This window comes from Mytilus edulis, chromosome 5 (genome assembly GCF_963676685.1).
Source record: "Mytilus edulis chromosome 5, xbMytEdul2.2, whole genome shotgun sequence".
In the NCBI taxonomy this organism is placed as follows: domain Eukaryota; kingdom Metazoa; phylum Mollusca; class Bivalvia; order Mytilida; family Mytilidae; genus Mytilus; species Mytilus edulis.
The window spans coordinates 82831851-82857367 of record NC_092348.1 but is presented as its reverse complement, the minus strand read 5'-3'; the positions used below and the strand labels follow the sequence as shown (position 1 = coordinate 82857367).

Genomic DNA, 25517 nt, shown 5'->3' with positions numbered 1-25517 from the left:
ACACAGCAAAACATTTCAGTATATTTAAACAATGAATTATACCACATATACACTGCCTACCTGTTAATTAAGAGAGTCATGATCCCAGCTGTTTCCATAAGGGAATTGAGAACCTATTTATATTATTGTTTACTATGAATACAAACAAGTATGGTCGCTGGGTTTCAAGTCTAGTATATTAAAAAGGAATTCGACAAAATTTTATCAGTTGCAGTCACTCGTCGTATAGCACTAGACTCAAGCTGGCAGCCACTTTTAGCAGCCAATCAAGATAGCAGCCACTTTTTTCAAGCAGCCAATTTTGATGATATTTATAAAAACCAAAAAACTCTATAAAACTCAAACGTTCCAAAAATCTCTAGCATAAGGTTTTTTCAATAAACTCGTGATATTCTGAAGTCAAGGTTTCGTATACATTGTGAATTCGAGTTCTTTTAAAAATTGGTTACCTCTTTAAAAAAAAAAAGAAAAAAAAAAGACAGGTGTTCTGTTCTTTCGGGTTTTCAAAAACACTGTATAGTCATAATTAATTAAAAAGCGGAGACAAACACGCCGCTGGAAAAAAACTGTAATAACCTATATATAATATAGTACACTACAATGTATGACATTGCCATCAAAGAAAATTAAAAGATGGGAAACAGGCAAATCTTTTAAACAGTACATTTACCAAAAAATTCTTAATATATTAAAATAAATGTGCATTCATGAAAGTTGTGGAACATAAACTCTTGCCAACCCACGAGGGATTACTATGTACATGTCTGTATCATATCACAGAGGCTCACACACTCCGATCAACTTTAATGGTAATTTTGAATAATTTCATGACGTAACTTGCCTTTCTGTCGGACACAGCTGTTTCCCTTGACCCATTTTTAAATAAGAAATGATTTAAAAGAAAGATGCAGAAATATCTTCAATATACTCATCAAGGATACCAGGACTGAAATTTCGTATTTAAGCCAGACGCGCGTTTCGTAGACCATTCACTGACGCTCGAATCAAAATAGTCTGAAAGGCAAAATTAAGCACGAACTTGAAGAGCACAGGGGACCAATAATAATTGTTTGCCAAATACAGCTAACTTAAAGGTTATCTATATTCCTGAGGTAGAAAAGCCTTATTTTTTTTTCAAATACTCAACGTTTTGTTACCAGTTATTTTATAATTATGACCATATCAATGATAATGTAAACAAGATTTTAATTTTTTTTCGCAAAAATTACTTCTTTTATTCTTGAAAAGTATTTTTTTTTTAAATTGACATGTTAAACGTACATAATTTTTTCATTGTGACAACAGAAAATAAAGCTACATGTTAATTTTTCACGCTTCAACACTGTTGGTCATTTTTCCATTTGGAATTATTTCTCGATTTTAATTCAATTTTTACAAAAATTGCACCGTACGATTTTTTTACGAACGACCAAAAAAGAAAGTTCAGATATTATACTTTAACATATAAAAAATCAGCTGTGTGTTAGGTTGGTGCATTAAAGTTATTAACTGAGCGTCTTTTCTGAAAATGTCACTCGCATATATTTAAAGAATGAAATTATAAAAAAGGAACCCAAAAAGACGGATTTTTTGTCTTTATGAAGATCAATGATAATTAATATTAACATAGAAGTGCTGAATACTGGGCTGGTGATACTCTCGTGGAATAAAAACTCAACCAGCAGTGGGATTATTATTATTACAAGTCATTTTTATAGCGCATTATATAAAGATATACAATTACTCTAAGCGCTTTACATGTTAAAACAAAAATACACAAGTTCGTACACACACGAAATTACAAAGTTAAAAATATACCGAAATATGTATAAAGCATACATCAAATCAACTATTAGAATTTAAGACTCCAGCAACTTAAAATCACTTAAAAGAATTATTAATGAATAAGTAAAAATTTGAAAATTCGTATTTTATTTTTTTTGTGAAACCGACTCCTGGACTGGATTGAAATTTTGTATTGGCATGATAAATTATATTTTCGGATCGGAATTGTTTCATTTACGTATTTTAAACTTTCCTGTTTTTATTGATTTGTGTTCCCTTCCGCTGCGTCATTACAATCTCTAGGACCAGTTATTATACGTATGTTCGTTCAGCTCATATGATAAGTGTTTTCCTGTTTTTGCAAGTGGCTTTGAACTTCCGTATACAGAAATTAACCTTAAGAATTTTAAGCGTTTTTTTAATTTCTGTTTCCTTCTATTGTTTTCTTCTAAAAATAACACACGGTCTTTGTAAAGATCAGTAACAGTCAACTCCCTTAGCATGTAATATAAATATAAGCACGAAACAATATTTTCGCGTCAGCACACCCCAAAACCCCATTCTGAATGGGAGAGTACTACAATGCCGACTGACGTCCGAGGGATGTATCCTAGTTGTTAGATATGAACCGCAATTTCTTTGTCTCACGGCTTTGGTCCTGATTTAACGCTTTGCTGTCATCGTTATTACTACGTCCGGGACTCATCGACCTGTAACTTCATCGTCGTTGTTAGCGATCTACACAGCAAACAAAACTAACCATAAAATCAGCCGTTGTGAAGAAAGCAGACTTTAAACCAACCATCATTTGTAAAACACCAAATAGATCCATCAAACCCGAATCGCCGCCTTTTTTCTTACTTCATAACAAAAACATTTAAATGCTTGACCAAACGATTTCGGGAATCGAGCCGACTATGCGAAGGCTCATCCGCCAGTCAAGGTCGTTAAACACCATCACCTAGTTAGTGAGTGCCAATGGGACAACTCCACCAGAGACCACACATACATCAACAACTATAGGTTATCAGACAGCCTTCAACAATGTGCAAATTCCATACTGCATAATCAGCCATAAAAGGCCCCGACTTCACAAATGTAAATTAATTCAAACGAGAAAACTAACAGACTGCTTTATATACAAAATAATGAAGGAAATATCAAATCTATTATACTTCACGTTAAAATGCCATGTTTCGATTGGTTAATACGAGGGTGTTAATTTACTCTATCACATGGCTGAGCGGGTGACAATTTTTTTTAAATGCTACCCTCTCGTCCAGACCAATCAAACATCAATAATTTAAAGGACAATGAATTGGATTTACACCAAGTTATTTAAGACAACGAATAAGTTTTACGTTTTGGCTAAGATTATATTATTTGACTGTCATAACACACATAGCTCAGAGTCTGATAGAGCAGATTATTACCCCTAGAAAAAGCATTGTCAACTTTGGCTTCGCCGCGGTTGACAATGCTTTCTCGGGTTACCAATCTGCTCTATTACACTCACAGCTATGTGTTATTTATATAATGGCACACATCAATAATTTTAAATACAATCTTTTAATTACAGGCCCCGGTTTATGTTACAACGACAACGAAGATATGTCGTTTTTATGTTACAATTACATCTTCTATGCATTATCTTATTTACTGCTTGATATCAAGTCAATATCTATATAGCATTTTTGCAGTAGATAAACTTGATAACTCAGTTAGAAATTTTCATTCATATTTCAGAAATTTTCATTTTTTATTGATATGTCTGTACATAGGATGGATTCGGAAGTAAGGGAGCTACCATTTGAATTTTAGGGGGGGGGGGCTAGGATGAAAAATTTTGTCCTGCATTTTTTTTAATTGTAATCTCTTTCTTGCCTTTTTATTTTTCACTCTATCCGGTCCTGCTTTTTTTTTTTTAGTTTATCCTGACTTTTTTGACATAAATTGTCATCCTCACTTTTGTTTTTTGCAAGTGTCTCATCCTGCCTTTTTTTTTTACTCAAAACTCAAGTCCTGCCTATTTTTTTCAAATTTCATTCTAGCCCAGCCCCCTCCCCCCCCAAAAAAAAAATCAAATGGTAGCTCCCTAAGCTGTACAAAGTTTATACATTCATTCGTTCATCTTTGGCATTTTAACCCTTCCTGGACCCATTGTTGAAAATGATTGGTTAAGTTAAAAGGTTTGCCAGCTCTCCGTGTTAAAAACGAACAGGTGTTGAGAAAAAAAAGACATCTTCTAAATTTAAAAATTAGTAGTTCCAGCTTCAAAGCAAGACGCACAGTAATATCGCAATAACTCAAATTAGCCTGTGGGACATGACAGTTAAAAAAGGGTTTTCCAGATGTATTATGAGTCTATTTTCAATGAACAGAGATAGAAATCAGACTAGAAAAAAATGATTTATTTCAATGCATGGGACTATGAAATACTTGCAACAGAATCTTTGTTAATGCAATCTCTGTTAATGACAAATGTACACAATGATATTATGGCGTATTCACGAATAAAGGGCAAATTTTTGTACAATTATATATGCATATTATATACATAAAAACAAACAGTTACAACATTTAAACAATTATCACACATATTGTAAAAAGCTCAAGGTGCTTGACAGAAATTGCACAGCTGAAGTTTCTTAAGTTCATGCCATGGAAATTTGGCAGTTGTACGTATAAGAATGTATACGTTGGAGCTGAATTTTGCAATGCTGTATAAGCCTTTTACAATACAGGACTGTCAGTATATAGAAATGCAATTATTTTTATCCTCAAAATATTTGTATTATATATTACTGAAATGATACGAAAAGTTACAAATATACTAAAGTTTGAAAGTAAAAAAATATATGCAATGATTTCAAAATATCAATATCTCTATAAGTTTCTGATCTGTTCTTGGCCCTCATACCAACATACAATCAACAACGTTAAAAGTTTAAGTAAACCAAACCACAATCCCGACAGCTTTGAGACAGTGAACAATACATCTATTATTTGGCATGAAACAACAGTTTATTTTTTTCACCAATGACCACTCATATTTATAAAAACACATGAGACAAACACAATCACATTGTCTGTGGAATTCCATCTAAATGTCTTGTGTGAAGACCGGGGTTTACGATAAATATGAATTCGCTGTTTCAATTCTTATCAGACATCTCCTTGTCTTCTTTACGAATCTGCGAAACCAGAATAAACGATGTTGCAGCAGCGATAATCTGAAATATTACAAAAAATAAATAAGTTAAAATAATCATAGTCCATTATAAAGGTAACTTTGAATCTTATACAGAATAACATATTGCGCAGCAAGACCCCATTTTCCCATACTGGTATCACCTAAGTTGAACAAAGGTGTACAGAAAAACATATCAATTAACATTACATTGCATTAATAAAGCCCCGACATGACAAATGTGAAATAATTCAAACGAGAAAATTAACGGCCTGATTTATAATAAAAAAAAATATAACGAATGTGGTGGGTGCCACTTATTTTGGATCTGGTGCAGTAATGTAACAGCACAACTAAAGAGATCACTTTAAAACTAGTTGTATAACTAACACAAAAGCAATAGACAAAAAGCATTGAAATAATAGTACCCGCAGTAACTAAAAGCTAATCAAAAGCCAATTACAAATTATAAATAAAGCATGTACTCAGTCTAAATTATTTCAACGAGTTAAATATGACATTGATATTCAATGACCATAAATATGTGTGCAATCCGAATAATCATGATGCAGTAGTAATGTATTGGAATGAAGATGTTATATGACATGATCCATTCGTCACTGTCATAATTTTATAAAATCATCATTAATCCATATTTGTTTTCGTAGTACAAATCCGTCAATGTTAATGCAGTGAGTTTTAACATGTAAACATGTAAACATGAAATTATGCAATGTTATGCAGTATTTTTGCAACAAGAATTGTATCTGTGAACTTTGTGTTTGTGTTCAAAAGCTCACTGTGGCTTTGAGAAGCAGAACACTATCAAAACCGTTAGCGTTTTCCTTCAGGTTTAGTTGGCTATATGTAGGGTATAGTCTTTAAGTCTTTGATGAAGAGCTTAGACTTCGAGATGGGGAACTCAAGTCATAGCCTAGGTGCTGTCGACCGTTTGTAGGTTTTTAATCTTTTGGTCTCATGAATAATACCCCATAATCGCTTTTGATGTGCTTAGATACAAGAAGATGTGGTTTGCGTGCAAATGAGACAACTCTCCATTCAAGTCACAATTTGTAAAAGTGAACCATTACAGGTCAAAGTATAAATCAAACTCGAAAAAGAGAAAATTAGTAAACTCAGTACTTACCTGTACAATAACAATTAATATGCAGATGGCGATAAAGGCACTTGTGTATTGGTCCAACAACTGATTCAAGATGTCATAACAACCCTAAAATAAAATAAAACACGTGAAATACTAGAGATTATTTTATGGGGAAAATAGGGGGAATTAAACCAGTACAAGAAAATTGTGAATTGATATATAAACATTTAGAATTGTGATTGACTCTTCAATGTTTGTAAAAGGTTTTAATTTTTCAATTACATCTTGGTTCGTGAATCACTAAAAAGACAACAATTATCGAAATTCGTATCTAATTCAGTACAATTACCAGCGTTTAGTTAAGTTTTTACTTGTAAAATCAAAAAGAACAGGATTTTTTTTACTTCTACTTATCCTAGAAATTTAAAATTGTAGATATCATAGTTATCAGAAGATATGGTATGAACGCCAAACATCATTTCATAAGAAAACAATAAATATATTGTATTTGAGTAGTTTTACCCTATCGACATAGCTCGTAGCAGGATTTACGGCCAATGTACAAGGTTGAACGAAAGCTTCTACTTATCCTAGAAATTTAAAATTGTAGATATCATAGTTATAAGAAGATATGGTATGAACGCCAGACATTATTACGTAGAAAACAATAAATATATTATATTTGAGTAAGTTTACCCTATCGACATAGCTCGTAGCAGGATTTACGGCCAATGTACAAGGTTGAACGAAAGCTGTGGTAGCGCTGTCTGGTGTGGCTCCTTTACAACAAAAAGTTGGTACTACCCGTGGACCTCTTGTTGGTGTTTGCCACCATAAAGTTGAGATAAAATCGTTGACTTGGATTTGCTGATTTACACCACAACATTGGAACTACAAAACAAATTTGTGTATATATTTGAATATATTACTGGCATCTGATTTTATTTCAAAACTTTGCAAGGTAGTACTATTGCATTTTTCATTTTTATGAAACAAAAGTATTGAATGTATACAAAATCAAGAAAATGTTTCAGAAACCGTAATATAAATCAGGAAAAAATATAATTTACAAACGACTGGAGCAAGGGATCAATCGCATGTAATGACTTTCAATTTAAAAATAGATTTAAGACATACTAGTATCTTTATATATTTCAGAAGCAATGTAAATGTGCTTGTTATATCTGTTACAAATTAAAATAGTGACGCTATTCTTAGCGATGGCTACCGCTCGATAGTCTATCATTGGTGTATTCAAATGGTGCGAAAACCAATAGAACTTTTTCCAGCAAATAATTAACATAAGTGCAATGTATACCATACAACAACTTACTGTGAGAAAGAGGAAGTTCCAAGCTGTTGTGAGAATACTTCCAAAATCTCCTTCATAGTTTTGAATCAACTGTAACATCTTCTGTCTCAAGTTTCCTTGGAACTGTTGGTAGAAAGAATGACATTAGTTAAAACATAGAATACTCAGATTTCAGATGACAGTACTTGAACAAGGCAAATAAAAAAATGGGTATAGAAATGAATTATACAAAATCTGAGCATTTAAACTAAAGATTGCAGTAATCAGTACGTGCATGTGTTAGTATGTGCTTCAATGCATTATTATCGTTATTTTACAAAACCTAGAAACATATCTAAACATTTGCAATACAGAAACTAACATCTGAACCGTTCGGTCTTTTTAAGTATCAGTAAATACACTCATCATATATACCAGGATTGAAATTGTGATATGCGCAAGAAGCGCGTTTCGTCTCCAAAAAGACTCATCAAGAATCATTGTTCCGTTCGAAGAAAATAATATGTGTCTTGTATACTTACTTCTTGTTTTATTTGGAAAGAAACTCCCAGAACAGTAATTTCCAAAACTAATAGGACAATTATTATCACGCCATACTGAAAAGAAATATGTATATTTGATATCAAAACTATACACTATTAGAGGAAAACGCGTAACCACTTCAATTTTCATGTATTCATAAAATAATATCATTTCAGTCTTAAGTTAAAGTGTTGCATTCATTCTTTAGACTCATCTTATTAACATATAATTTGATATGCATGTTAAGGTTTTTCTTATCATTTCAATCTTTATGAGTTTAATTTGATTAATTGACTGAATTTCAGCTATAGACTATCTTTTATATAGTCGAGACGAATTATAATGTTGTATTCGTCATTTCATTTAAATAGTGTATCCTCGTTTGGCATTATTTCTATTATGGTAACACAATGACGACGAATTTGTACATTTACTAATAAGATTTGATAACACTTACAATGATGAGTAACACTACCAGTCTTTTACAAGCTCCAACTATACCCATCAGAGACACAACTATGGAAAAGATCCCCGTTGCTATAACCATTCCAGCTACTGCTCGAAGTAAGAATCCCATACGGGTATTTCCTATTTCTATATTGTCTAGCAAAGGGAGATAAGATTGTAGATATTCGCCTCCTTTCGCTTGGACTGCAATACCTGCCGCCATCAAAGCTATTCCGAAAATCTAAAAATGAAATTTTGAAATCTATAGTACAACCACTCTTCAAAGATTCCGGGATTATCAATTGTATTCAAAACAAATTTTTCTTCTGCAAAAGACTCGTCAGTCACGACGCTCGAAAAAAAAGAGAGTTAAAAGGCCAAATAAATATAGTAAGAAATTAAAGAGTATTCAAAATTCAAAATGTCGATAGATTTTGTCAAATGCAGAAAGCGTTATCTATTGTTTGTTTAAATAAATCTTAGTATTTCGAATAGTTCAACGTTTTGTTAATGTTTTATTTTTAATAACGTTTGAGTGAATTTGCAAAGGTAATGCAACAAGGTTGTCCTATATGCTGTAATCTCTACACAAATTTGAAATTTATTTTTTATGCTTTTTTCCTTTAATCAGCATTACATATATTTTTTTAAATAGCAACTTTATTAATTTCTCAAACTTTGTAAATTAAATATATTTTAAAAATAATAATAAAATTAGCATATTCTATAATCTATAAATAAAATCTTACCACAAATACTATATTAATAGTTATAAGAAACACCATTCCAAATTTCCCCAACAAATTCATCTTGAAGATTGTAAGCTCCTTAACACTATCGCAGAACTATGTGTTTATTCCTCGAAAGTATAGCTACGAATGAACAAGTTAATATTGAATATCTTTATTAAAATATTAAGTATTTAAGAAATTAGTAAGGAATGTATAATTAGTCATGTAAGTGTAATATTTTGGGTGACTTCATTACAAGTAATCGATTCTACAGTAATGACAGGTGACAGCCAATTATTGATTGGGGGACAAATCATACTTTAGAGAGAGAGAGAAAAAATGGGAGTGTGATTTGAAACATTTTGTGTTTTTATGAAACAACAAGATATTGAATATAAATATTGTATGCGTTTATTTTGTACAGGTAATAATAAAAGAATATGCAATCACTGCTACTGCATTGTTTGGGCTCTGACAGCTCACAACCAACAAATCATGCTTTAAACGAAGAAAAAAATAGGAGTGTGAAAATGTAATATTTGAAACATTTTGGGTTTCATGAATCAATCGAATATTGAATATAAATATTGTATGCGTTTATTTTTGTACAAGTAATAATAAAAGAACATGCAACCACTGCTACTCGATGGTTTGGGATCTGTTATTGGTATAGTAACAGAGAGATGTTTACCGCCGTTAACGGGGCATAAAGTTCTGCGATAATGAAAAAAGAGGTTTAAGTTGAATAAGAAAAACATATACATTGTATGTGTGAGCGGATGCGGATGGATTAAATAAATAAATTCGTTCGAATTCCATATCGATCAAAATATATCTAACATATATGCAGAGGGGTTATTTTGTATTTTTCAAAGCAATATCATAGTTCAGGCTCTGTTACATCAAACATAATTTTTTAATAGCTTTCTATTATATTTTATCAATTAGTGTAATGTACAAATACAAAATGTTATATCCGTAGGTGTTAAGTGATTAAAAAAAATATGTTATGTACATGTCATTCATTTATCATTGCCCACTAGCGATAGATGTTTATGAATGATATCAGCTGTGGATGTTAGGGTATGATCTGCACTTTGACCTTAAATTGCTTTTGATTTTATGAATAATGAATCAATAACAGAGTAAACAATACAAAACAAGAAAATTCCATGAACATACATCACATATACATTAATTCGTGTATACAATCGAATATCAAAAAAGGACCTCATTTTTGTATTGTGAAGATTGTTTTGAAAAATAACAACACTGGAGGAAGTATCTTCATATAACCTACGTATAACTGAAAAAAGTCTATACTAAATATAGAAGTAGTGGTTTTGTGGATTTTCGGGGCAGACCGATGCACAAAACTGACATGGTTTACATTGCTACAGGTCGTCCTCACATTGGTTCGTAATCTCTCCTTTCTTGCGTTTATTTGCAAATTATTTTGAACACACTTATGAATGTGGAATTTTCACAACTGAAGAATATTCCGGAACTGAAGAATATTCCTGAGCGTCACTGCTACATTTGTACACTACAAAGTATTCATTGACTAACAATATATTATACAGATATTTAAAAACTGCACCTGTCCAAATCAAATAACGCGGAGGTAACAGTACGACCTTGATGACAATGAGCAAATACCATAAACCATACTTAGCTATAACCGACAGAACATTTTTTTTTAATTCAAACGATAAATCGACATAAAATGTGAGAAATGCTGTCATACTTCATCACAATTTCAATAAACAACGTGTGTTGATGAGTTAGATATTTGATTTTGGTTGTGTAATTTGTTCATAAATAAGGTCGTTAGTTTTCTCGTTTTGAATTGTTTATCATTTGTCATTTCGGGGTCCTTTTAAACTAAGTTAACTGTGCGATACGTGCTTTGCTCATTGTTGAAGGTCGTAAGGTGACCTGTAGTTGTTAGTTTCGGTGTCATTATGTCTCTTGTGAAGAGTTGTCTCATTGGCAATCACACCACACCTTCTTTTTTATAGGTTTAAAACAGAAAAATAAGTGTAGAAGTTCAGATAAGGCATGTTCTCAAAATAAATAAGCCATAATTACAGTGATATATAATAATTAATTGTCTCTGATAACTGTTGATACTCCATTAGGTTCATGCTTGTGAGGGTTAAAATCTAGTATCAGTAAAATGAATGATCTTGTATGACTGCTATTAACTTGTAGATCTATATGGTATCTAATCATTTGTCACTATTACACTGATACCATTCTTGTCGAAATCGTTTGGAAAAAGTCAAAAACTACTTTTCAACATTAATTTTGTATTATATAACAAGATTTAGAATACTAATATATAATTATTTTCCTATTACCTAAGTCAATAGGGTCATTTTTGTCGTCAAAAGATAAATAGTTACATAAAGTAGATTAGTTTGAGCATTAAAACAAAATTTATCAACATTATAGTAAACAATGTACTAAACAAAGAAATAAAAAAAGAGGAACCATTGCCAATTTAACGTTTGTAGGGATATTTGTAAAATGTATATGCATTCATCTTAATTGTAACTCTATAAATGCCCCCACCATTTTCGCGTTTGCAAAGTTTGAAGATGCCACTTGCAAGTTCCTTGAATTATAAAACTTTATTGTATATATGAGTATTTTAAATAACAACATTTAGACATTCATATGACATTCTTGTTAAAAAAAATGGTCTTGATCCTTAGACGTATTTGTGTGTTCTCTGTGTCGTTGGGTTGCTATATCGTCTACGTTTACATCATATATCCTTGAATTCATATTAGTAAGTTCATTAACTATCAAGACAATTTTGCTAATGAATACAAGATCTTGATCTTAAATATATATCTGTCATGCAGTTAGAAAAATGACTGTAGCAGAGACATCTGAATGAAATTGTAGAAATTGATAGATGGAGTACTTGTACCAAAATTTAGTAGATTACAACTAACGTTAAGAATGGTACTTGTCCTGAGTAAAGAAGCAGAAAGAAGTCGTGAAACAAATGGTGTTTTTAGGATGTGAGAGTCTTATAGTTTTCACTTAGTCCGTCTGTCCGTACGTCCGTTCGTTCTTCCGTCCGTCAGTTTGTCTGCCCGTCAACAATTTTTATAAACACGAAAACTCCAAAAATGGTTATGATGCCAAAGAAATTTAACACATTTGTTGTACATATTATATGTTGGAGAAATATGGGTCGTTAATTCGGAGACAAAAACTTGTCTGCTTGTACCAAAAATTCCAAGAAATATAGATAATCCACAAACATACGTTTCTTTGTTTACATCAGTATAACTTATTTACTTCTAAGCCTCTCACAAACATACAAGAGGGGGACCCTTGCTGACTTGTCAATTTTCTAGTTTGATGACGTCTCCTCATTTGTTTGATATACACATCTGGTTTAGTTTTCTGCATGCAAACTTTCTTCCACAAAAGACTTGTCAAATTGTGATAATCTAAGAAAAATGAATTGTAAATAGCTAAGGTGAAAGCTTGTCAATGTGTTATTTACCACTGATAAAATCCTTCCAGTCCATAGAACAATACCATCCTTCCGTTAGTTTACATAAGATAATTTACTATTGATACGATGCATTAAATAACATGGTTGCTAATCTTAAAACAAAGATTGTACCTAAAACAAGATATTTCATTTATACGACCATTTCGTAACCAGGAACTGACAAATGAACAAATATTTTACAGTTTTAATTCGAACTCAAAATAAAGTGTAATTTCTGTTAGGAGATATGGCTGAATATAGCTGTGGACAGAATTTAGCTCGATTATTTTTAGTGATATTCAATCTTATTTTTGTGGTAAGAAGTTTTTATTTGTAAATTTTAATTTTTAATCGCAAAACCTCTTCTTATCAGTTGTAAATTTTAGTGATAGGGGATCAACAATGTTGTCTTGGTACTTGAGGTTCATACTAAACAGTGCTTTTTAAATAAAAATACGGAAATTTTCATATATCTTACGAAACACTAAGATAATGTTTATAATAAAAATTCAAATTTAGTTTTACATGGAATTAAACTGTTAAAAAGTTAAAAGGGAAAGAGTAAACAAAATTTTCTTTAAAAATTAAAACTGGAATTTTTCTTTGACGTAATCATACTTTTTCTTTTAATTTTCTTTCTTTCTTTCGTAATCTTTTTCTATGCCAACTAACAATTGCTTTGCCAACTAAGGAATGTTTTGGCAACTAACGACTACTTTCTCAACTAACGACTCCTTTGACAACTAACGACTCCTTTGACAACTAACGACAGATTTGCTAACTAACGACTGCTTTGCCAACTAACGAATTATTTGCCAACTAACGACTGCTTTGCCAGCTAACAACTGTTTTGCCAACTAACGACTGCTTTGCCAACTACCTACTGCTTTGCCAACTAACGACTGCTTTGCCAACTAACGACTGTTTTGCCAACTAACGACTGTTTTGCCAACTAACGACTGCTTTGCCAACTAACGATTTCTTTACCAACTATTGACTGCTTTGCCAACTAACGACTACTTTGCCAGCTAACGACTGCTTTGCCAACTAACGACTGTTTTGCCAACTAACGACTGTTTTGCCAACTAACGACTGCTTTGCCAACTAACGATTTCTTTACCAACTATTGACTACTTTGCCAACTAACGACTACTTTGCCAGCTAACGACTGCTTTGCCAACTAACAACTTAAATCTGAATGTTAGTTTGTTGGAGTTGAGCGTTTAGTTTCTTACCGCATAAATCAATATTTTTTGAGGAAAATGTATTTCTTTTCTATGGAAAGAAAACCAACAAATCAAAGTATCAAAAATTTTGTCACTATTTATTCTGCAAAAACAAATACAAAACTGTGAGGTAGACAAGATTAACGTGGAAATAAGCTGTGAGCAAATTGAGCCAAGAATTAGAGGTTTGTAATGCAAACATCAAATTTACTGAAGAGGAAAGACAAAGATCCTCAATATTATAGATGAGTGTACGAAAACAATCATAATATCTTAATAAGCAACGTTTTTTTCAGAAATCATACTATTACCTGCTAAGATTGCAACCGTTTATTGATTGACCGTTGATAAATTCCTATCATTTTTTGGTGATATACTGCTAAAAGAAGGAACATAAAAACAAATTCAGAAAAATATATAAACATTTTGCTGTTTACTAAAAATAGATTATCTTGGTGGTAACATTTCATTTTGATCTTTATAAATTATTTTGTAACAAAATAAATCGCTAAAACGTAGTGCAATTATATAATAACATACAGCTTGTTATTTGGTTTATTAGATTTTCAATATGTAGTTCTGCTTTCGAAATTAAAATTGAACTCGCATGAAAAATAATATTAAATCTGTCTTTATACAGGAGGTGGAAGTTTCAAGTAAAAATCTAGATAAATCATAGAAAAGCTGATAATCCAACTTCTCTACCACCAACTCAACTTTATCATGTACCATTGTATCTTTATGGTGTTCAAGAAATAAAGAATCTTGAATCTTGAATCTTGTAAATACTTGTGGGCGCACTACGTTTGCGCGTGTTTGGGGATTAAAATGTTTTACGTTTGCGCGCAGCTTTTGATTACATTTGCGCGCATTCATTTTACAGGTAAATTCAGGTAAAAATTTAAATTAAATTACAATTGACTATATATTTTTTTTTATTTTCATAATAAACGTGACTATCAATTATTAATTTTGAAAATATTTCTTGATTCAAATAATAATTTGTTCATATAAAATTGTAAAACAAATTTTAAAGTGATCATTTTAAACTCCGTGGTATAGCTTAAGACATACTTGTAACTGCATTGCGATTGTTTCAGAATAAAAAGTGTTTCAATGAATAGTGATCGTTTTTAAAATTAGTAAATAATTTAAGTTATTTTTTAAAGTTACACCAAGGCAAAAACATGGAGTTTCGGCACGTAATGTTTTAGCATTTTAACAATTTTATCTGTACATATTTCTAGGATTTAGTGCTTGTGCAAAATAAAATCGTTGGTGAGCGGGGTAAATAATTGAACAAATTATAAATAAATAAGTATTATTACCTGTATTTTACCTGAGTTTACCTGTCAAAAAAATGCGCGCAATTGTAATCAAAAGCTGCGCGCAAATGTAGTGGTAATGCGCGCAAACGTAATGCACCGATACTTGTAGTCCCTCCGTTAACAGACATAGAATTTTATATGTACATTTATATTCATTATAACAGGGTTAAAACTATATGTGTTGCAATGATACACTTTAAAAAGAAAATTCAATTTCGATGTTGTTTATTTTATTTAAATGACAAGAATTACATAATTGTGTAATGTAATGTTACTATTGCTCTGACTCGTTCTGAATAAAAATAACATATTTGTCATTGAACTATAAAGAAGCAATCATATTATTCAATCTATATCGCTCTGAAGTCGGAAAACGGCATTCGGTTATTTGTTTATTTACTGTGAAAGTTATTTATAGGAACTAGCAATCCAAATATTTTCACACAAAAAACCCAAACCAAACAAGGAATTGTATTTAAAGCCTTATAGAAGTTAGCTGCATTTTACTCTTATTTTGTAGATTGTTGGCTTAGCTCTGATTGTCGTTGGTGGACTGCTAAAAGCTGGAGCGGAATTCCTAGATGTTCTGGGAAGCTTTGTCAAAGAAATTCCGGGATTAGGGAATATTGCCATTGCAATCATTGCTTTTGGAGTTGTGATTTTCCTGATTGGTATATTTGGTACCTGTGGATCATGCTGCAGTGTGAGATGTATGCTGATATTGGTATGTTTCTGATATTTCTTGTTTTACAATAGGTATTAAACATTTGTAAATTTGTAATATGCATGTGTAAATGTAAGTGATAAATTTGTCCTGGTAAAATATGTCTGGGCGGACAAATATTACTAGCAAAAAAAGTCCATGGTTACAGATTTTACTAGTATATTTAGTCCTATGTTAGTAATCTACGTCCCCAGACCAATTTTCCTAGGACATCATGTCCTATAAAATCCTATAATAAATTAAATTACATTTAAACAATGGAAATTAAACTGTTATGTTTAAATGTTGTTTAAAGAGTTGCATATTTATATCCTTGATAAAATTAATGTCTCCAGACTAATTTTCATAGGAAATCAAATCCATGTCATAAATATTCCTAGGTAAAAACATCCATGCTCTTAATTTTTGAAAGAAGAATGGAAATATTATGTTTGGGTTTTTTTAAATGTATGTCCCTAGACAAATTTTCCTAGGAAATCATGTCCATGTTATCAAAATTCCTAGGTAAAAATGTCCATGTCCTTTATTTTAAAAGGGAATTTTTTTTTATAAATAATGGAAAGTCACTATTCATGTTTTAATATTGGTAAAGAGTTGTGCATTCACATATAATAGAATTTTTGTCCCCAGACTATTTTTCATAGGAAATCATGTCCATGTTATTAATATTCCTAGGTAAAAACGTCCAAGCGCTTAATTTTAAAAGGGGAATAAAAATATTATGTTGAAATATTGTTTAAGAGTTGTGTATCAATTTGTTTTTTAATTAAATGTATATCCCCAGACAAACTTTCCTAGGAAATCATGTCCATGTCATTAAATTTCCTAGGTTAAATTGTCCATGTTCTTTATTTTAAAAGAGTGGAAACTCAATATTCATGTTTTAATATCAATGGTAAAGAGTTGTGCATTAACATTTGAAAGAATTTTTGTCCCTAGACTATTTTTCCTAGGAAATAATGTCCATGTCATTGATATTCCATAAAAATGTCCATGCTATTTATTTTAAAAGGTAAATTAAACTGTTATGTTTAATATTGTTTTACAGTTGTGTATCAATATTTCCCAGATAAATTTTTGAATGATATCATGTCCATGTCATTAACATGTCTAGGCAGTAACGTACATGTCCTTTATTTTAATAGGAAACATAATGACACTTTCCAATCTTCATAGAGATTTTTTCCCCATTTTGAATGATTTTAATAAACAGGAAAACTTATAGAAAAACAAGTTTAGGGACAAATTTTCCTAGGATAATGAGTACCAGACACATTTTACTAGCTATGGACTTATTTTCTTAGGAACATTTGTCCTAGGACTTCTTTTCCTAGTAAAATCATGGACATGGACTTGATTAACTAGGAAAAAATGTCTGGCGGACACATTTTACTACCGGACCAAATTTACTGTTACAAAAACAGCAAATTCCTTATACGGTATATTACATCATCGTGTTATGTATATAAGTATTTAATAAACATTTATATCTTACCTCCTATACATTTCTAGAAATATGATTGGTTAAAAGCAACCGCGTGCAGACTGTGTATATTCCATATTAGGTAGTAGGGTTGCATATTGGCTTATAAGGCGGGGCTTATTTCACTGAATACACGGTTAGTAGTGGTGTTACTTCCGTTGATAAAAACAACACGGTGTTGAGGGAAAATCTTAAAGTTTCAACTGACGTACAAATTTATGCTGAACGGTTGAAATAAATTCATAAAACACATTAAAACGATTCAGAGATTGACACGTTTTATAGACACCTTGTTTGAGACCGTATATTTACCTACCGATTATGTTGGTTACTGAATTTCTTTATTGCTGTCTCATTGACTTGTACCCAACATTTCTGTTCATTTATTGTTAGTATTTCTTGGAAATCCTAGTTCTGTTTTTAACTGTTTATTTATTTCCCTTTGCTGACCTGAACATGCATAAAACATTTGCTACTGATACCACTGCTTGTAGAACAGAAGTTCTCGAGAATATCACCAACTCAATGTTTGGGAACTGACTTGATGTAAAGTTCTAAAATTGTTCTTTAATAACATTTTTAATTCAGAAACTGAGGTTTCAGATTTTAAATTCCATGATGACCTCAGATGAGTTACGCTATTCTTTCTTCGCCCCTTTTGTCATATATACCAGCTCTTCAGTTGTTAACCCTGGCAATCTTCAAAGTCTGGGCACTCCTGTTGAAGTCAATCCAGAAAAGCCCTACGGTGGCACTCAACTTATAAACTTTATTTTCTATTTTCAGTATGCCGTGTTAGTAATGATTATAACCCTAGCTGAGGTTGTTATCATTGCCCTTCTATTTTCTGGAACGGTAAGTAAAAGCATAAAATCAAAAAGTCTTGTTAAAGTCTGCGAATTTAGAATTGTGGGGAAGTAAGTTGCTCTGCTTTATTAAATTAGTTTTTACATAGCACACGTTTTTAACCAAAAAGAATTATAGTTGAAATACATTATATTTCTTTAGACAAAAACTTGAATTTAACTGAATAAAATGGACAAATATGAAAATAAATAGATGTGGTATAATTGACAATGAGACAGCAAAGTATATATAGAAATAAAATAATCTAATATCCATGACATCAGAGTTCTCAAAATTACCACCCTAACGATTTTTACACTTAAAAGCACAGTTTAAGTTGTATATATAACTAGTATTGTATTTGAATAGAGCAAGTTTTCATATTCATAATTTTCGTTTTGCTCTTGTTCATTTTTTCTACATTTTTTGTCATATAATCCTGGCACCCGTCGTGCTTCGTTTTTCTTTTAAAACTACCAATAACTGAATGTAACAAAAGTTATACATGCATAAAGAATTGAAGTTCATAAACTATATAATTATTAAACTGTCGTTTAACATAAAATATCGTGGCTTTGACACAAAGGAAATTGAAATAAAAACACATGTGTACATGTATGTCATTGATGCCTCAAAGAAAATCCATACAAATATGAATTTAGCACCATATCATTGTAACTATATCAGGAGACAGACCCTCTCTTCCTGCAAAGACGCATGGGATTCGATCGTATATGGTTTTCCTACCATAGATGGTTTTTTTTTCCATTTTTATAAAGTTAAACAATGCAAACATAAGGGCTAAATTTATAAACAAAAAATTAAACACAAATTCGTAACACATAAACAAGCGACAACCACTGAAATACAGGCTCTTGGCTTGGGAAAGGCACATACATACAAAATGTGGCGGGATCCAACCCCTCTCCTAACCTGGGACAGTGGTGAAACAGAACAAAATATGAGCGAACTACAAAAATCAGTTAAAAAAAGGCTTAATTCATCAGATGGATAAAAATACAAATACTACAAATACAAGTGGACGTGGCCGAGTAAAAGTACATCCCAACATCAAAAAGACAATAAGTACAGATCTAAGAGTACTCGCAGTTACTGACAACTATATATGCATAGTTACTGACAGACAAATATGCATAGTTGTATAAACAGATCAAACAATAAACGATATATGTATACTTTCAGTTGGATAAAACTGTTACTAAAGGATTCTCAAACTTGACAAAGAAGTATAAAATGCCTGCAGATATCACAAAGATCGACGCCGGTGACATTGTTAGCAGGTTGATTGATGCTGTTTTTATCAGTGTAAGTAAACTAGAGTTTTATGTAATTTATTCAAATAAAAGATGCAGTTGACACAAACAAACAAACAAACAAATAAACATACCTCTAGCATGATGTTTTTTTTCGCCTAGCAGAAGCTCCCCTGAAAAACTCCGTAATAAACATAACATACCGGTAGTATATGTTCCTTTATATCTATTGGAGTGTTTTGGGTTTTTTTTAAATTAGGAAGTGGTTCAATATTATTATTATTATTGGGACTATTTTTACTACGAGCTATTTACATTGAATGATGTAAACCTCGAATACGATATATGCGACCCTGCCATTCTTTTTGAATTAAAAAAAAAATAGAAAAAAAAAGGAAATTGTTTTTCATGAAGGTGAAATTGCAATTTTGAGAGTGATTTCCCACCTATGCAAGTGTTATCTATACACAAATGCAAAAATTTTAATATGTTCTATTCAATCAAATATAAGGAAATAAAACAGTTCAATTAATATTTTTTCCAGTTTCAGTTTGTCTGATTTGCATGTAAATCTTGTAAAAATCTGTGACATTTTCCATTTATTTTCTAATATTACAAAACGAGTATACTAGTATATGCAGATGTGTGGAATGTAATCTATATATTGTATATAATAAAGTTAATCTACATATTATTCAGTTGAAGTGTTGTGACTATGAGAATATAGTAGGAGCTAAATCAACCAAAATACCACCATCTTGCTGCAAAGGGTTATCAAGAAAAGTACTAGAATCTGGTGATCTGACTGCTATTCAAACATGTTATAGCGGTCCGTCTGATGCAAACTCTTATATAAAAAAGGTAACATCTTATGTTATTAAAACTGTTCATCCCTATTTCAAGACAAATTTGCTAGAAATTAATAATCGTTTGTTTACTTTTAATGTCAGTTTTAATGTGGCATTATTCGAAGATAGCGTTTAAGGTGGTATGGGAGTATACATTTAAAATGACAGAGTTTGTTCATACTTTGCCAAAACGTAGTATATATATTGATATATGTTTAAGAAATAATAATAATAACAAGTCACAGCGCATTTTCTCAAGCTGCAGGTTGTAACAAAATGACAAATTGTGTATGAATTATACAGGGGAAAACATCATTATGTGATTAGACGCTAAACTAAATGATAGAATTGTAAAATAAGATACGAGAAGATAGCTTTTAGAAACGGCTTTGAGAATATCAAAAGGAAATAGGGTCACCGTCAAAAATTTCAGGCTAATATACAAAATAGCAAATTCCATGTAGATTCCTTCAGAAAATACACTATTTCAGAGTAAGCTCGTCTTAAAATGCAAATTTAAAATCATTAAGATTTAAGCAATGACAATCTACACTTGTAAAATATTAATATGTATAAGTTATAATCTTATAAATTTGATCTTTTAAATGCAAATACGCATTATCAAATTTTGCTTACTTATTGAAAATATGGGGTGGTGTTCTCGATTCGTCGTAAGTCATAGATAAAACCGATTTCAGGATGGACTTAGGACACTCTTAAGTTGCGTCTTGAAGCTATCTCAGACACATCTTATGTTAGGGCGTCCTAAACATATCCTATGTGCGAAATCCTAAATAGTTAAAGTAACTGTTTGATAAAACATTTATTAGAGACGAAACCAATGAATAAAATTGTTTTGTAAATTTCTGCATTAGAAATTAATCAGTCGTCCATTTTCATTATTGAGAGTACATAAATTAAATTTTCGGGATCACATACTGTTTTTTGGTATATCTGCAGATACGGTTGATGCGTCTTTAAATGACCGACCTCTAATAACAAGTGTTTAAGGTTTAATATGTACCCTTCTGTAGCCATTTTTGTACGAACTTTTCAAACTTCAATTGTATCAAAACTACAGATATAATGAATAATAGAGATAGGCCATTTTGTACATATTCCAAGGGGAAACTTGATGCAAAGCATTATTTTTTACTGTTCCATTGCATTTAATAGAAAAAGAGGACTTTGTGGCAAATAAATCAAGATTTTTATAGAAAATCCACATCCTTTATCCTTGTACTCTCATATTTGGCAATTTGATGACTGATAGATATAGGATTATTACATGCAGTGCTAGCATTGATTTCCTTAAAACAAGTTTATAAATGTAGTTATTGGTTAAGACAAGTATAAATATGGCCAAAATCAAGTACACCTTTTAGGGTGCGCTCGACTTTAGTGACTCAGCACGAGGTGTTTTGGAATTTACAGGTCACTTAGAACTTTTTGTAAAAAATAAACACTAGCACATCATAGCAAATCAAGTGAGTAATTTATGTTTCAAATTTTATAACAAAAATCTCTGTATTAAAGGCTGTGGATTTTCTATAAAAATATTGATTTATTTGCCACAAAGTCCTCTTTTTCTATCAAATGCAATGAAACAGTAAAAAATAATGCTTTGCATCAAGTTTCCCCTTGGAACATGCACTAAATGGCCTATCTCTATTATTTATTATATCTTTAGTTTTGATACAATTGAGGTTTGAAAAATTCGTACAAAAATGGCTACAGAAGGGTATATAAACCTTAATGAAATGCATGATTTCAAATGTAGTTATAAAATAATATCAATAGGATTTTGATATAAACTGTAAAACAAGTTGTTTTGAAATGAGAATATTGAATTCGTAGTGTCATCGTCTTGTAAAAACACGAAGTTAAAAGTTTAAAAGCATGCACAATTTCTTTATACGAGTTAATAACCGATGTTGCGTCGCTTTTCACGTTCATCTTCACGTAAACAAATGAGAAAAAAGCATGCACAAAGTTAGGATGAAGATATGATGATCTTAAGACAACTAATTAGGTGTCCTAAAGTTAGGACGAAAATGTGATATATCCTAAGTTGAGAGAGCTTCGAGAACACGACTTAGGACAAAGACTTGTCATACGATGGTCTAAGGACACGTTCTAATCCTAAGATAGCTTCGAAAACACCAGCCCTGCACCTTAGGTTCTCTGTCTTTTTTTAAATCCAAGATGGCGAAAGACACCCATACCACCTTACAGATAAAAATGTAATATTTCATGGATGTGTGCAAAAATGTTTACAATCATAGGCACTAAGCAGCTCCCTTGTAGTTCTGAAACTAAACTTTTAATCATTTTGTTTAGTTTCCTTTGTTACATCTTCTGACATCAGACTCGGACTTCTCTTGAACTGAATTTTAATGTGCATGTTGTTATGCGTTTACTTTACTACATTGACTAGAGGTATAGGGGAGGGTTGACATCTCATAAACATGTTTAACCCCGCCGCATTTTTGTGCCTGTCCCAAGTCAGGAGCCTCTGGCCTTTGTTAGTCTTGTATTATTTTAAACTTTAGTTTCTTGTGTATAATTTGGAGTTAAGTATGGCGTTCATTATCACTGAACTAGCATATATATTTATTTAGGGGCCAGCTGAAGGACGCCTCTGGGTGCGGGAATTTCTCGCTGCATTGAAGACCTATTGGTGACCTTCTGCTGTTGTCTGTTATATGGTCGGGTTGTTGTCTCTTTGACACATTCCCTATTTCCATTCTCAATTTTATTTTAATATTTTGATTATGCTTAATTGATCCGAAAACGTTACGTTTAGTGTATAAAAATTCCTCTTTGGTGGCAAATGACGTTTTTTTTGTAGATTTACAATCTTCATGAAAACTATTTTCACTTCAGAAGATTAATACCTTTATCTCAAATAAGATGTTATCATTGTATCATATCGATTAAAGAGAATATAAAGACATGATAAAACTGTATTTATGTAGTTATATACATGTATGGTTCTAAAGTAACAAAACAATTAATGAATTGTGTTCACGGAAATCACAATAAACGGCAAATGCACACAAGTCTCATATTTGAACGACTGATACAACTTGGTTATCATAATCACAATATTTCGAACAGAATTATTTTCATACCAGCTTGCTTCCACTTGTTCTACACTTACAACCATTTTTTTTCGTAAAAAGCTCGTAATTCTTTATGGGTCATCGGTCAATGTTCAATTTTCGGAGATATTTTTGTTTCTCATATACCTTAAACAATTATAATAGACAAACTAGATGTATATTTGGTGTATTGTATATAATTCAATTGATAAGTGAAGCAGAGGAGACATTTGCACGATTACCCAACAAGAACTTAGTGGTAACGTTTACTGTTGAACTTATGTGAAGGAGTGATAACTCGATAATTCATTTGATTTTCTTACTTATTTGCATTGTCTACTTATGACAAAATATTACTCGCACTAATTTTTTTCCAGAGATGTGGTGTAGCATTAATTGACATGATGAGGGACAATCAAGCTTATGTTATTGGTATTGGTGTAGCTCTTCTGGTGATTGAGGTAAGGTCATCTACATTGAATTTGTATCACTATTTAGTAAATGTATATTAAAATTCTTCCGACGTAATTTCAAAAATATATCCTACTTATAATGAAACTTGTTGACAATGTGAGGATTTTTCTTATTGCGAATTTTCTATTTCCAAGAGATTACTAGTACAAACGTGCCAGTGCATGCTTAGGAAGTGGAAGTTGATATACTATTCAAGTTATTATGTCCACAGCAGCGAAGTGTAAGATGGGATATCATAATGAGTTTAATGAGAAGTACTTTATAATCTTTCCGCAAATAAGTTATAAGTATAGTTATGACTACAAAGGTTAGCGTTTTGGTCAATCGTTACCAAATCGGTATTACAATTTGTAATACATGCAGTCATTGCATTTTTTGAAAACCTTACTAACATAAATACATATTATTATGCATTTATGTTATTTACATTACAAATATTTCCCCTAGTAAACGATAGATAACTCAAATGTCAAATCTTGTTCAATCCCCCATAACAAATTCAATACAAAGTAGTTCACATATGACACTTCTCAGACTCTGGATGACGCAAATAAGCTTCATGGTGGCACTACATTATATTTATGATCACGCCACGTTATGTTCAATCTGAGAAATAATGTTAATTGTACTTGTCTAGTGATGATACGCCAAAATGGAATATAAGTTATCGCGCACTTTCTTTTAAAACAATTCGTAGAAAAAAGTTAAAAGTGAAAATTGAAATAAAAAGCCTGCAGCATATAAGAAATTGTATCATTCATTATATATTTTAATTAAGAATCTCTAATTTAGAATTGGCTATTTATATTATAAAAAATATACAAAAAAAAAAACCCGAGTTACGTAGTTTCTTTGTAGCTTGCCTATCACGTGAATGTAGCATAGCACCTTACATACAACTTGCATCATATTAAACTTCCCGATTCCGACCGGCCGTGGCTAGGTATTTATACATCCATTCAGCCAAACATATATTTATTCATTTAGGAACCATTCTTCTTTAACAAAACAATTTCTTTGGGGAGCCCGTTTAATGTCAGTGTTTTAGTCGGTATTGCACACATACAGTCTAATAAAATGTTTCAAACTTTATTGAGCAACAAATATTCTCATATATAAACCTAATACAAACCTTTAAATATATGATACTATTTTTTTTATATATTTTCAGCTTTTGTGTATAGCTTTTTCTTTGTGGATTTGTAGCCAGATCAACAAGAAAAATAGAGTTTCTTCGATTTAAATAATCGAATGAAAGACAAAGTAGAGGCAGTAGAAAGATTGAATTTGCCTTTGGTTGGACAATTGTTTTAGTGATTTGAGAAAGAATTCGTATATTCGTTTCTTGATTTGAATTTAAACTTTTTGTGACTGTTGCATCTTGCCGTTGCGATTATCTTCCAGAAGTAGTTTTCTTACTCGGTTTTGAATATTTTTTATCAATCCGTCCTATCTAAGATTTTTTTATTTATTTCATTTACAAAAATATCTGTTATTCAGAATTCCGTCCAATTTTAGAATGTATAATACAAAATTATTTGGTGTTGATTTATTCTCTTTTTATATGCAAGATTGGTATTTCTGATTCAGTGATTGAA

At 31.4% G+C, this 25517-nt stretch overlaps 2 protein-coding genes across 2 annotated transcripts; one reads left to right on the top strand and one right to left on the bottom strand.

Moving 5' to 3' along the window:
* Nucleotides 1-4189: 4189 nt before the first annotated feature.
* Nucleotides 4190-9410, bottom strand: LOC139524626 (tetraspanin-9-like). The gene is made up of 7 exons (XM_071319574.1): nucleotides 9111-9410; nucleotides 8372-8602; nucleotides 7914-7988; nucleotides 7414-7515; nucleotides 6777-6971; nucleotides 6123-6206; nucleotides 4190-5018 (listed from the first exon to the last, which is right to left on the bottom strand). Exons 1-7 carry the CDS (start codon nucleotides 9168-9170, stop codon nucleotides 4941-4943), a joined length of 825 nt encoding a protein of 274 aa, XP_071175675.1. The 5' UTR covers nucleotides 9171-9410; the 3' UTR covers nucleotides 4190-4940.
* Nucleotides 9411-12754: 3344 nt separating this feature from the next.
* On the top strand, nucleotides 12755-23998 carry LOC139524625 (tetraspanin-1-like). Its single transcript, XM_071319572.1, has 6 exons — nucleotides 12755-12928; nucleotides 15687-15890; nucleotides 18160-18228; nucleotides 19423-19545; nucleotides 20193-20354; nucleotides 23823-23998. Exons 1-6 carry the CDS (start codon nucleotides 12860-12862, stop codon nucleotides 23955-23957), a joined length of 762 nt encoding a protein of 253 aa, XP_071175673.1. The 5' UTR covers nucleotides 12755-12859; the 3' UTR covers nucleotides 23958-23998.
* The last annotated feature ends 1519 nt before the right edge of the window (nucleotides 23999-25517 follow it).